This window comes from Diuraphis noxia, unplaced genomic scaffold (assembly GCF_037042655.1).
Source record: "Diuraphis noxia isolate RWA-SAM2 unplaced genomic scaffold, SU_Dnox_SAM2 contig0003, whole genome shotgun sequence".
Classification (NCBI taxonomy): Eukaryota; Metazoa; Arthropoda; class Insecta; order Hemiptera; family Aphididae; genus Diuraphis; species Diuraphis noxia.
Genome location: NW_028301713.1, coordinates 54396993 through 54412316, shown reverse-complemented (window position 1 = coordinate 54412316; position 15324 = coordinate 54396993). Strand labels below are relative to the sequence as shown.

The 15324-nt window shown below is 28.8% G+C and overlaps 1 protein-coding gene across 3 annotated transcripts in view; it reads left to right on the top strand.

Annotated features, from left to right (window-relative positions):
* Cda5 (Chitin deacetylase-like 5) overlaps positions 1–9853 on the top strand; it is a 49461-nt gene extending 39608 nt beyond the window's left edge. The window contains exons 3-18 of one of the 3 annotated variants that reach the window (XM_089222936.1): positions 412–772; positions 932–987; positions 1100–1156; positions 1321–2658; positions 2914–3074; positions 3171–3370; positions 3610–3659; positions 4218–4886; positions 6845–6919; positions 7007–7093; positions 7158–7264; positions 7336–7691; positions 7767–7929; positions 7989–8133; positions 8653–8851; positions 9204–9853. In XM_089222936.1, the coding sequence (XP_089079062.1) occupies positions 412–772; positions 932–987; positions 1100–1156; positions 1321–2658; positions 2914–3074; positions 3171–3370; positions 3610–3659; positions 4218–4886; positions 6845–6919; positions 7007–7093; positions 7158–7264; positions 7336–7691; positions 7767–7929; positions 7989–8133; positions 8653–8851; positions 9204–9359 (4180 nt within the window). In that variant the 3' untranslated portion in view covers positions 9360–9853. The remainder of the gene's footprint in view (positions 1–411; positions 773–931; positions 988–1099; positions 1157–1320; positions 2659–2913; positions 3075–3170; positions 3371–3609; positions 3660–4217; positions 4887–6844; positions 6920–7006; positions 7094–7157; positions 7265–7335; positions 7692–7766; positions 7930–7988; positions 8134–8652; positions 8852–9203) is intronic. The other 2 variants (XM_089222937.1, XM_089222938.1) reach the window with 2 other exon arrangements.
* Positions 9854–15324: the final 5471 nt, after the last annotated feature.

Genomic DNA, 15324 nt, shown 5'->3' with positions numbered 1-15324 from the left:
ATAAAAAAGGATAGGATATTTTTATATAAAACTACGAAAACATCAAACTCTTGATTTAATTTAACTTATGTATAATCGTGGTTTACTTACCAGGTACGTCAAAAATCGTACTTATTTTAATTAAAATAGTATATAATTTTAACGATAAAACATTAATGAAATCGTTTAATCTATAATTTCAATTATTTCAGTATAATGAATACTGTATATTCTATTAACTATATTCTATAGCAGTATATATTTTATAATGCCAACATATTATCCCCGACTGGACTGTTAATGAAATAAATAACCATTAGGTGAAATATTAAAAAATCATATTAACTTGTTTTGTATAATCATATTCTTAAGATAAATTCAATGTATTGTTAACAAAGTGATCAAATACAAAAATCTTGTATATAATTATAGTCACGAGCTACAAACATGCGATTGGCCTCGTAATGTAGGATGTGGTGCTGAGGCTACTGCTACCCAACCTGATAACCAAGAAAACGCATTAGCTTTGGCTCGATCATCTGATCGTCAAAGGCATCCATCAGCGCAACCTCAAAGGGCTACTCCATCTATATTTAACCAACGCCATCAAGTTCAAGACCAACAAGTCAATGAACAACTTGTGAAACAACAACAATTATATGAAGAAGAAGACTTCAGAGCAATTGAAGATGACAGTGATAGACAACAAAGAGTATATAGAGGTCAACCTTCCACATTGGGTCAAGTAGCTAGAGACAGAGATGGAATTTCTAAACATAGAAATATTATACCGGTAACAAATACTAAAAAACTAAAAAATAAAATATAAAAAATAAAATAAAATAAAATACTAAAAAACTCACTACGTATTAATATTTCAAGTTTTAATGATATTTTACAGATTTAAATAAATTAGTTAATAACTAAACATATATGTATTTTTATATTTTAGCAATTTGCAGGTGTAGAAAAAAACAAACAATTTCAAATACCAAATCAAAATTACAGGTTAGTGCTTTTTTTTTGTATATAACATATATACTTAAAACTAATGAATACTTATACAGAACTTTTAATACTTAACATTTTGTTTGTACATAATATATACATGTTGCAACAGAAACGATACGAGCAAAAACAATGGTAGACAACGTCTTAAACGACAGACCCGACAGAGGTAATAACGACTATCACACTTTGTAGAACCAACTTAAGCACTGTTAATACCAATTACCATCAATATTAAATAAAATAATATTGAATATTGGTAGTAATAGTGAAGGGAACAACTTGATACTGTGTAATTTGTATGATGACACCGTTGTTTTTATTAAACATTAGCTTCAGCGGAATGACAAGACCAAGACCAACTGAGATGACGATGTCAACAACAAATTATGCTTTGCGCAAATTACCAAAACACTATCGGATCGTTCCCAGACCTACGTCATATGTACCTATAACAAATACAGACAACTCGAGACAACGTAAGCGATGCCTGTACGAATCAAAATTATACCCAGGACTCATGATCCCGTGTCCTACTTCGCGATATCGAATGCCTCCTTATCGCCAAAATCATCAAGAAAATGATGATGTTTATGATCAGGTAGACGATGAAAACCCGGGGACAAATGAAGAAATTGAGGATAAAGGGGATTATCCAGAAAATCACGATAACCGCGAGAATCAGAACCAAGATGAATACGAGGAAGAAAACCCAGTACCACTAAATGCTGATGAGCAATTTGAACAGTTAGTAACTAGAGTAAGATGTAAGGGTAAAAAATGTACACAAAATAGTAATCATAAATACAAAAATGATGAAAATGAAAGTCAAGAAAATGAATATGAGAATGAAAGTGAAAATGAAAATGAAAATGAAAATGAAAAAGAAAAAGAAAAAGAAAATGTAAATGAAGAAGAGGAAAGCCAAGAAGAATCTCCTGATTCTAAAGAAGAAGAACAAAAACCTTTACCTAAACCAAAACCTAAGCCAAAACCTATTCCCAAACCTAAAGGAGTTAATCCCAACCTTCATCATCCTTTAGCAATAATTCATAATTACCAACCGGCGAATTTTACAAGGATTAAAAATAAAAATAAAAATGGAGAAACAGATGTAGACAAAAATAACAAAAATTCCGAAGAAGAAGAAGATGATGATGGTGAAGAAAATAGTCAAGAAAGTATACTTGAAGATTTAGAAGAATATACTGAAGGAGATGACTTACAAGATGATGAATATTACTATGATGACGAAGAAGAATATGATCAAACACCAAAGAAACCCAAAATACCTCAAAAATTAATTAATATAGATGATATGAAATTCAAAGGAGAAGGAGATGAACCTTCAGAAAGTATATCAAAAAATACTATATTAAAAAATGTTTCAAAAACGAACGATTTACATAAGCCACATAATTTGGAATCTACTCAAATACCATATAGGCCAAAGCCTTATGATTCAGCTGCAGAAGCTTACACTCGGGTAAAGGACAAAAATAAACCCCAAGACCAACAAGTTATGCAAATGACTATTCATGAAACTACAGTTGCTTTAAATTTAATTGAAAAACAAAATAATAAATACAAATTTCCAACTAAGACTGACACAACAACGATACCGGCTAAATATAAGCCGAGACCAACTATCCGACCAAACATTTTAAAAAGGTGAGACTTTTACTAGGTATGACTTAACATGAACACATTTTAGGCGTTCTTAAATAAAATGTATCACGTAAGTAGAAAAATTTGTTGGCAAAACATTTTTAAACGATTTTTACTAATAAAGGACGCCTAATTCAACGTTTAACTTTACTAAAACTTAAATTTTTAAAAACTATCTTAGTAGTTTTAGTAAGATTTCAACTTGTTACACTTATTATAGTAGGTATACCATATAAACTAATTTTGTATGAATTATAGACCACAACAGATTTCCGTTCCATCATATGTGGTTGAACAGACTGTACAACCAATGACCACTACTAAAACCACCACTTCCACTAGTAGCCATAATGGAACACAATATGATCCAGCTTTTTATAGTATTTATGATGACGATTCTGAAATCTACAAAGATGTTGGTTAGTTTATTAATGTTTCTCATAAATTATATATTTTATAAAATGAATTTTGAGGTTCAATTATTATCATCGCTATTAAAACAAAAATATTTATAGATTATGGTCAGTTTACCTTATCATCAGTAAACAATAATAACAATAGATTAAAACCTCAGCATCAACCACAGCTTCAGTCTCAGCCACAACTTCAGCTTCAGTCTCAACCTCAACAAGATACATTTAGAGTCCCGGCACCTTTGCAACAACCCACACAAAGATACCAAGCGAATACATATGTACCAGAATATAACCTTAAGGCAAATATTAATTTATATTGAACTATATTCTTAGATCAGTATTTATTTTATAAATTAAATATTTAAATATTAAGTAAGGTACTATTATAAAATATATAATGGTACATAATTAAAAATTAATACCACAAATAAATTAACGTTATACACTTATTATACTTACCACATTGAACTTCAATATTTCAAAATAATTATTCCGTATTCTTAATGTTAATTATGACGACTGATTAAACTGTTTACAGATCACTGAAGAAGAAGCTCAACGAGAGCAACAGACCAAAGCAACCTACAGGTGAGAAACCATTTTTTTTTCATTTCAATTTCGCTTATGGTTAGGTAATTACAATGTTGGTTAGATAAGTGGCTAAACAAATTATTATTATTTTATTATACATAAATATAATCACAGAACTTCAATGAGATGTAAATAAGGCGGTGTGGATTTATTATTATGTTAAAATAATATATATATAATGTATAAATTAGTGGGCGTATGGTGTGTTTGTACTATATAGTGTTGATGCAAATTAAAATTAAAACAAAAAATGATAATTTTATAACTAAAAAATGTGTAAATATGATTATAATATGACTATGGTTATAAATTGGAATAGATTTTATATTTTCTAAAACGAGTCTAAACTTCAATAATATTGACCTAATGATCTTTGAATTCAGATTCGTCATAACTTTTAGAATAGGTACAATATAATAACAAAATTATTTATTAAAATTATTTACTCTTTCACTGCCTTATTTACATAACATACAATGACTAAACTTAATAACATTACTTCTAATTTTATTTGTACATACCTACTCTTAATATTGTACATATAATTTTAATCAGGTCAACAGTCGTCGGTGTAAGTCCCTTCGTACCGGACCGCTCAAAGATTAAATTCCCCGTGCAGACATCAACTCCTTCAAGGTTTACATTTCCTATATCAACATCCATACCATCCACATTACCTTCAACTACTCTTTCAACAATTTTCTCTTACCAATCAACCCCTTCATTATTTTTACGACCCCCATCGCCTCAGGGAAACTATTTCTGGACAACCATGTCTACTACTCAAAAATCAAAACCTACACCCCCAGACTTTAGAATAATCGTAGATCCTTACAACACCACACAATATGATGTAACCACACATCGTGGTACTGTTAAGACAACACCGTTCAAAGTTAGAACCACCCAAGCTCCAACTACCACTTCCACCACACCAAGTACAACTAGTACAACATCAACAACTACTACTCGATCGGTGGATTTCGATCAAGAGTACGATGTTGTAGTTGAAGATGAGGGAACGGGCTATATTGATGATAATTCAGTAGAAAAAACTAGTACAACGTCCTCAACTACTATAGCCCCACTTAGGTCGTCAGAATTAAAAAATACTAATGATTATTCAAGAGTCAAGAGCGGTCCGAGTATTCAGCCAGTCACGGTGCCAGCACCCACAAGCAAAACAGTAACAGAATGCCGAGAGTGCAACGAAAAACCATCAAGGTACGGAGGATTATTGAGGGTCAATACATATCAGATTTTATCAGAAATAACTCATAAATTCAAATATTTATTTTTGCTAGCTACTATAAAAATTCCAAAAATAGATTTTTATACCCGCAAACAAATCTCGATGTATAATGGATATGTACAGTTTTGTTAGGTGCAATTAAAAACATTATTGGAAAAACGTATTTTGAGTAAAAGTGATGGTATTATTTTATCGTTTTATTGTAAATTACACTATTCATGACAGTTGTGTTATTAGTTTATGAATTTATTGTCAATTAATTAGCAACTCTTGAAAAAACGATATTATATTCGGCTAATAGTTCAAATAAATTAGGTAATTCGTTGGTTTCTCATATAACATAGTAACTATAAACAAATCATTCTTTTCTCAAGATGAGTTAAAAACTAAAAGAAAATATAAAAAATTACTTATTATGTACACGTATACTATCGAATAAATAAAATAAATTTTAGTTCTTAAATTTAAAATAAATTATATTATTTTTTAAATATACTGTGATATAATAACTAAAAACGTCATTAAAATATACCTATTATCTTCTAACCCTTAAGGGGATTGGAAGCGGTGATTTTCTGTCTTTGTCTAACACACGTGAGACATACAATGATACAATACGCCTGACAAAAATTAAGGTACTTCTAGTTGTTCGATTTAAAATATGTAAGGTTATGTTAATTGATATACATGTTTACTTTGCATCGGTCGAAGCACTTTTTCAATTGTAGCAATATTTAGATAAGAATAAATATTTTTAATTTTATAAATTTGTCAATTTTTTTTTATTAAATATATTAAAAATATTAAAAATATGCCTCGACCGATGCAAAGTAAATTTGTATACCAATTCAAAAATCTTTACATATTTTAAATCGAGCAACTAGAAGTACTTTAATTTTTATCAGGCGTATTGTATGTTTCACGTATGTTAGACAAAGACAGAAAATCACCGCTTCCAATCCCCTTAACTTCAAATAATATTAAAATGGTAAAATTAATAAAAATTAAATAAAGTTTTGATATTGATAGTAAATTTCTGAATAACTACAATAGGTACAGTATAAGTCACATTTCAAGAAACTTATGAATATTATTATAATATTGATTTTAACATTTCAGATAAAAAAAATTGTATTGTAATACTACCTAATCCATCTCTTACTTGTCAAACCCGCTATTGAATTACTTGTTACATAGTCAGACAATTATTTTTAAAATATCAAGTTAAAAAGCCAAGTTTATATTATAAAATTTGTTATGCAGAAGTGTTTTACATGGGTTAATGATTAACCTTTTTGTTTTTCATTTATTTAAAACCTACCAAATTTTAATGCAGTGTCTATAGTTGTTTTATCCATAATTATTATAACCTAATACCTAAATATTGTAGCATACAATTAATTGAAATTTTGAAGATAATTTTATTCATAACAACTATGTATCAAATTAACTATAGTTTTAGTTTTGGCAATATTTTTACCGGCATCAATTTTGAAATGCTCATCAAATTATTATTTTAATATGTGAATAACTTAATATGAAATCAATTTGATAAATTTACTGATATGCAATGACTTGTATTGACTTTAAATAATAATTGTCAAAACTTACATGCTGCAAACTACAATAGCGAGTTTTGATTGGTGGAGGAAACTATAAGCTTTTCGTCTTTTTTTGAATTTCCTATATTTTATTGTGGTTTTTTGTTGCACTCCATATTTTTTAATGATCAAAATATAACCCTGCACTCTATAAATGCTTTTTGATAAAAATATTTTTTAAAAGTGTTTGCATTCATAAGCTTTGACGCATAAGATTGTAGAAACAGTTCCTACTAAAATTACGAAATAGCACCGCATATATGGTCACTAATTGTATTTTAACTTAAAGGCATTTGATAATTTTAATTACATGTGTGTGTATTTAACAGAGGCAGAGTGCGAGGAGGTGCAACATATACGACAGCAAGCAGTAATGATATCGATAGAGGAACTCCTGCAGTTGGGTATGTTAAACTTGACTGTCATTTGTCTTTACTATTAACTTAATAGACTTTGTATACACGTATTATTTAATGAATTAATCTTAACAGGAGAACAAGACCGACATTAAAGCCATCCACATCCATTGTCAGTAAGGCTTCAGAGTTTGTAGATGTATACAAATACGCACCTTCACGGTAATATATTTGATACAAACTAACGGTCCAAATTTATTATTTACATTCTAACATTTAATTACAGGCCTGATCCAATCTATCCGACACCGCAACCCGATAAAACTGCTGCAAAATGTCGGAAGGACGTTTGTCAACTACCAGACTGTAGTTGTGGTGGCAAAGAAATACCGGGTAAGATTTCACATTTGATTGCCTATAAATGTATAAAAACTACTCTAATTATGGTATACAATATTTATTAGGTGATTTGGCACCAGAAGAAACTCCGCAAATTGTCTTATTAACTTTTGATGATTCGGTTAACGATCTCAACAAAGGACTTTACACCGATCTATTTGAAAAAGGCAGAGTAAATCCCAATGGCTGCCCGATAAGTGCTACTTTTTACGTATCACATGAGTGGACAGATTACAGCCAAGTACAAAATTTATATGCTAGTGGTCACGAAATTGCCTCGCATTCAGTTTCGCATAGTTTTGGAGAACAATTTTCGCAAAAGAAATGGACAAAAGAAATTGTCGGGCAAAGAGAAATACTATCCGCTTACGGTGGGGTCAGACAAGAAGACATACGAGGAATGAGAGCACCATTTTTAGCTGTACGTCAAAGCAAAATAATTACTATACGTTTAAGTTACATAAATGGACTTTATCATGCTGAATTTTAATTATAGGTGGGAGGTAATAAAATGTTCAAAATGTTGTATGACAGCAACTTTACTTATGATTCTTCTATGCCAATTTACGAAAACAAACCACCTAGCTGGCCATATACACTTGATTATAAATTATTTCATGACTGTATGATACCACCATGTCCAACCAGATCGTACCCAGGTAAAATAAAATTATATAGTAAAAATTATAATCAAACAATAAAAAACATCATATTATAGGAGTATGGGAAGTCCCTATGGTTATGTGGCAAGATTTGAACGGAGGCAGATGTTCAATGGGAGACGCTTGCAGTAATCCATCAGATGCAGATGGAGTACAAAAAATGTTAATGAAGAACTTTGACAGACATTTTACTAGTAACAGGTAAAGTTATCTTAAAAGTTTAGATTATAATGCACGTCACAGCATTTCACTAAAATTTGAAAACCCATTTGAAAAAATTCCATATATACCACCAAATCCTTATTCTTAAATAATAGCCAGGGTAAATATAGGAAATTAAAATATTTGGCTTCAGAATAGTAATTTCATTTTGCGAATACGATCTGCTATTAAATACTGTAGGTATTAAATTTATATTAAATTTCCTACCAATCTACCTTCATAAAAACTATAGTAAAATAATAATTATTAAATATTATTTATTAATTACTAAATACTACCTTGTAGTTTATAGTACTAGTAAAATTAAAAATAATTATAACGTATATTTTATATTAATTATTTGATCAGCTGAAATTTAATGTCACACTTAAATTAAATTAATTTCTTATATATTATACAAAAGTGCTAAGATTTATAAATTTGCAATAAATTAAACCATTAATATTCTATTATGATTTAAATAAACGTGATACTTACATTATTAGTTTCGTGTTATAGGGCTCCATTTGGACTGTTTTACCATGCGGCTTGGTTTACACAACCTCACCACAAAGAGGGCTTCATCAAATTTTTAGACAATATCGTCAGCATGCCTGAAGTTTGGATCGTCACCAATTGGCAAGCCATTCAATGGGTGAGAGATCCCACATCAATCTCAAGATTACAGTCATTCACACCATTCCACTGTGACTTGTCGGTAAGCATGAAACACTTTATCTTGAATTTGATAAATCATCTATTAAACTAAATTAGTAAAAGTTGATTTAATTATGCATTCAAAGTGTATTATTCTATGAATGGGTACATAAAAAAATTATTAATGAACTATTTGGTGTATCCGTACTCCGTAGACTATAAATAATTCTAGTTTAAGAGTTAATGTGTTATCTTCTATTAATAAATAGACCATACATGATTTAGGACACTTAGGTACTATTACTTGTGTATTAAATTAACTTATAATACCTACATTATAATACCTATTATAAAGATTAAATAATTATTTATTGATTGTATTTTTAATACTTTTTATTCTTATAATCTAAAAGGAGAGGCCAAAGAAGTGTAACAATCCAAAAGTGTGCAACCTATGGCACAAGTCAGGCGTCAGGTATATGCGTACCTGTCAGCCATGTCCAGACATATATCCATGGACGGGAAAGTCTGGAATCAGAAGTAGTCGGATTGACGACGGTAGTGAATAAACAATCATCATCAATAGGCCAAAACGATTTAGATTTATTATTATTATTATTATTATTATTATTACTATCATTATTATTTTTATTACTATTGTCAATATGAATTATGAAAAACTATAAACATGTGACCACTTTTTCACATCGCATTTTGGCACGACGTTGAAAAACTGATTACATGTACAACATGCAACATACATATTATGCTCAATACGACAGTATATTAAATATTAATCGCTTTAAAAAATATAATTTATTACAATTTCAATCTTGTTTACAATTTTGTTTCGCAGTATGATAGTCTCTATAGAAATTATAATTCTCAATCCTTAAACAATCGAATAAATATCGTATGCGACCTATTATAGGTATTTGTATTATTGTTTTTACTTATAAATTATAAGTATAAGTTTTATACAATAAGTATAAATTTAAATATATATTATATATATTATGTATATGTATATATTATTATAATAAAAATTAATTTTGTATAGTTATATTTTGTAATTATTTGTAAAGTTCCTAAACCAAAAATTATGTCTATCAAAATATATACCTAAGTAGGGAGTTTCAAATAATATAATATAATTTTATTTTTTTCAAAACTATTGGCACTTTAAGTCTTAATCCAGAGCCTGGTACGACCATAATAATTATGTTCTACTTTGAAATGTATGATGGGGGCTAAGGCTATAGTGATTTAAAAATGCTAGTGATTACTGATTAGTATTAATTTATTAACATTAAACATTAGTAAAATGGCCAAAATATATTTATATTTTAAAAAGTTTTATTCAATATTACGTATATTTTTTATTTTTATAAAACCATTTTTTAAGACTTCCATATTACAAACATTTTAATAATTTCAACAACAATAATAATAGTTTTATTATTCTAAAATTCGTTTATAATGCTGTCTCTATAGTTTTATTTCTCTAAGAATAATTGAGAAACTACTCATTCGAATTTCAAATAGTTAGAAGGTATCCAGCGCTGAGTAAACTGTCAAATGCATACAGTATCCATATCCTCAAATAGTCAAATCGGTAAATCATCAACTCTAAAATTCGTTGATTCGACAATTTAAAGTTACAGTTATTATTAAAATCTGTGTATGTAAAAAATAAATAGTTTGGAAAGTTTGGCATATTGTTTTATGTACCTTAAGCGTAAGAGTCACTTTCTTTTTCAACTTGGTGTTTTACTACCTATCATCTGGGAATAAATTGTGAATTTATAAACAATTTACTGTAGATTTTTCATCTACGGTTATCATATAAAACTCAGATTCACTCATTTTAATGTTTGTATATTTTTTTAAATTGTATAGGCTTTTCACCACGTACACAGTATACACCCTGGCTTCCAACGAAAATTTTAAAGTTTAAACCACGATTTAAGATATACAGGTTGCCCATCGACCTATACCGAAATGTTTAAAAGTATGAAGATGAGATTGACTCACAACTGTGGAAAACGACGCTAGCGTCCTCTACTATCACAATTTAAATCTCGAACTAATTATCAGTTTATCACACTTAATATTTAATAATTTGAATTTATGGTATATGGCCATATGGCATATTGGTTAGGTAATGGGGATGGAATATTGGAATTATTATAGATTCTATTCCACAATTTAAGATACATATAAATATACTTTAAGTAGTTACTACTACTACTTAGTCGCAATCGCAAACAAAACTGTTATTTTGTATAAATCAATCAAATAAAAAACAGTGCCGAACTAAAAAAAAGTTGTCAAAATTAGTTAAATTATGATTAAAAAGGTAATAAGTAGCTAGCACCTAAATGTGTATAAATTAATTAGTTCATAAATAAATATATTGGTCGTTTTATATAGCTTGATAATTATAATAAAATAATAAAATCTATATAACTTACATTATAATTTATAATATATTATTACTGTTATACTTGTACAGCTTGAAAGCAGACTTCAATAAAATCTTAAATGTTTGGAAAATAATATAACATTTTAAAATTAAATTAGTAAAAAGAATAATTCTTTTGTAATCATTATTTATGACACAAAACTTAAAATAGAAAATTTAAAATTCAGCAGGCAACCGGCAGCGATACGGTAGTTAACTTTTCTCTCACATGGAGCGCTTACTGTAATTTCCAGCACCACAATGAACTCAATTTGGTTCTCACCTTATCATATGCCTATGGGCAACCTGTATATCTTAAATCGTGGTTTAAACCATAGACCTTATACTGAGTATAAGGTCTATGGTTTAAACTAACAACAACGGATAAGCAGTATCTACTTCGTTTTATGACGTTGGCACAACTGTTAGATAGTTAATTATATATTATATGGGTTTATGGAACTGTTTATATCGTATTGACGTAATCGTTAACGGATAATTAGTTACCAATAAGTAGAGATGGGATTTTCAACTCAATAACATGAGTCAGTTCACTTGACTCAGTTCACTCAAATGAGTTGACTCGGGGAGTCAACTCAGTGAGTCAACTCCCAATTTCCATTGACTCCTATTAACTCCAAGTTATCAGTTCATTAAATTAAACAACTCTCGTATGACAATTCGTTTAAGAGTTACTTCAGAGTATATTAGATTATCTATCACTAAATATATGAACTATTGATTTATAAAAATGTATGAAGACCTTATTCAATATTAGTTTTAATTTACTAAATTGTTTCTGTCATTTAATGCAATACAATAATATGTCATATACTTGTGTATTTACTAATATTAAAATATTATACAATGAGGAATTAATTTGAACTTTTATTTTATATACAAATTTAATTTAAAATGTTATATGTGCCTCATGAGTTCTTAAGAGGACGCTACACACGCATGTGTTGTCTCCGTCTTACACGCGTACTACATCGCAAATTTTCGTTCTCTAGATTCAATAGTGTGCTGTTAGTTTTGATATTAGAGTGAATTGACCCATTATCAAACATTTAGGTAAGAACATTATCTGTGTTCTCATGTTGGTTTTTTACAATATTTTAATTTTTAAATGAGTTATGAGCATGTTAAGTGTGAATATTTGAAAATTAAAATAACTCATTTAAAAATTAAAATATCGTAAAAAACCAACATGAGAACACAGATAATGTTATTACCTAAAAGTTTTATAATGGGCCAATTCATCATACGCGTTACTAACATACCTTACGTAACGTATATGGTTACATATTAGAATAATATTATTGTGTAGTGTGTACTATCATCTTAATATATTAATTTATTATGTAGACATGTAGTATGTGTAGATTGTGGTGAAGGCGAATTGTCAGAGTTAGATGAATCAGTACTGAGTCAGTAAATCTAAATCCGTAGTATCACCCCATAATTCATGAATTGATAAGTGATAACACAAATTCACGAGTTGTAGTGAATCAGTGGTAACACTGAGTTATTGAGTCACTGAACTAAAGCAAACTGATTCAATTCGTTCAGTTCACTTAAAAGAGTCAACTCTTTGAATCAACTCACTCACGAACTACCCATCCCTACCAATAAGCACCCATCCATAAATAATAAGCTAAACAGTATAGAAGTAGCTAAGTAAATAATAAACACAACAAGATAATATAATTCCTAGATTAGACCTACTGTACCTAAAAAAATAAAAATTGCAATCGATCACCTGCTACACGAATACCAATCATAGCTGTTTTCCTAAACTGTTGTCAAGAAAATAAAGCATGTAATCGGTCTTCGGGAGTATCGGGACAATTGCCTGTAAAAACAAGACTTCTGAGCTTAGTTAGACATAATATTATGTATTAATAATATTATTAATTTATTTTATTAATGTAATAGATGGTATCCCAATGGTAACATTACAAATAATATATAATAACAGAATTCACATACATATATTTAATATATACAGGGTGTCCCGTGAGGATTTACCCAGTGCAATATCTCCAGAAATAATGGTGATATCGAAATTCTGGTTTGTAATAAGACTCACAGGGATCAGAACTACAATTATTTCATTTTTAATTTATTTTAACGTTTTGGTAAAAAAGTTAAAAAATATATTTCTTTATTTAATTATTTCCAAAAATATTAAAGATAGCCATTTTGTAGAGTTTATTTTTCTGAAGATTGACGTTTCAAAATTTTATTTTCATTAATTTCCTGATTTTTAATACTTTTTTAATTTCGAGAAAAATTGCGAATCATTTAACACCGTAATGTTATCAAACATGTGACCCGCCGCGCTGCGCGCATTCCCATACGACCGGCCGAATACCTTCCGTGTTCTTATAATAGTTATAAACTATAATCATATTTTATTTCTTCAAAACTAGAAAAAATATTAAAAATCAGGAAATTAATGAAAATAAAATTTTGAAACGTAAATATTTTCAGAAAAATAAACCCTATAAAATGGCTATCTTTAATATTTTTGAAAATAATTAAATAAAAAAATATATTTTTACATTTTGTACAAATAAATTTAAAATAAATTTAAAAATGAAATAATTGTAGTTCTCATCCCTCTGAATCTTATTATAAAACTAGAATTTTAATATTTCTATTATTTCGTGAGATATCGCAATGGGTAAATCCTTGCAGGACACCCTGTATACATTATACACAGACTTATTACTTTTATGGTTTTAACTTATAAATGGTTAATCAATGACAAATAAGAAAATGTACAAGAATACAAAATATTAACTATATGTAAAGTTATAAAGAAGAGATAAGATGATAAATGCATGAACGATAGTTTTACAATCCGCATCATTCTTGATCACACCATGTATTTTATGTCCTATAGTGTTGTGTGCACAAATAGTAATTTAGCAATTGATATTGACAAATGGAATTATGTGTATTTTTTTTTGAACTCGCTTACATACCTACAAACTTTCACTATTCTATAAATTCTACTCTATAGTTCCAGACGTTCCAGTCTCCACTAGAAAAAATTTGGGTGTTATTTTCTTTACCGATTTATCGTTTATAATGATTATATTAATTATATTTGTGATAAATTCATGAAAATGTTTTGGTTTATAAGTTGTAACCGATGGGCAATGACGTACCTATTTAGTGAGGGGAGTTGGGCCGCGGGTGGTAAATTCTTAGGTGTGGTAAATTTCGGAGAACATTTTGATATAATACGATACCTAGGTTATTTGGGGGATAAAAATAGTAATGACACTCAGATACTAATAAACTATCATATTTTATTTTACAAATACAGCACTTATTGTTAAAGACATTTAAGTTGGAAGGAGGCGTTTTTTTTCTTTCCTGAGACACAACATTTCTAAATACGTCTCTGGTCGTAACACCTTATTGTTTTCTCTGACATTTTCACATTAAACACCCTTTATGTGACATTGGTTAGCTTGGTGCTCGAATACGTTACTATATTACATTTGATCTCTGCATAAAATATCCCATTTGGCCATATTAATCGATTAAATTAAGTAAAAAACAAATTCTTAAAATTGAGCTCATTTCACTGCAGTGCAAACCCATATAATTTAAATCTCTAACTGAAAGAAGAGTTGAATTTTGTTACCTTTATTTAAAAATTATTAAATAACAATATTGATGCATCAGCCGTTCTCTCTTTTTATTCAAGAAATCATCAAACTTTGAAAAAAATCCATTCTACTTACTACGTATAGCCAAACTGTTTGCCGTACTCTTTATAATTCGTCAGATATTGATATTTTTTATGATTTTTTGACATATATAATTCAAAAATTGTATTGGATAATAAGCACCTAGACGTTTTATTATTAGTTTCGTTAGTTTTTTCTCTTTTACCTTGTATTTTAACGAATTATCAGAATCTGTACTGTTCTTATACCTCTGAGCCATTGATATAATGATTAGATGATATTATTAACTTTAATCAATAAATAGTCGTAACACTCGTAACCTTTAAAATATTTTGAACGCCCGCTCTTTTTTAGTATTGG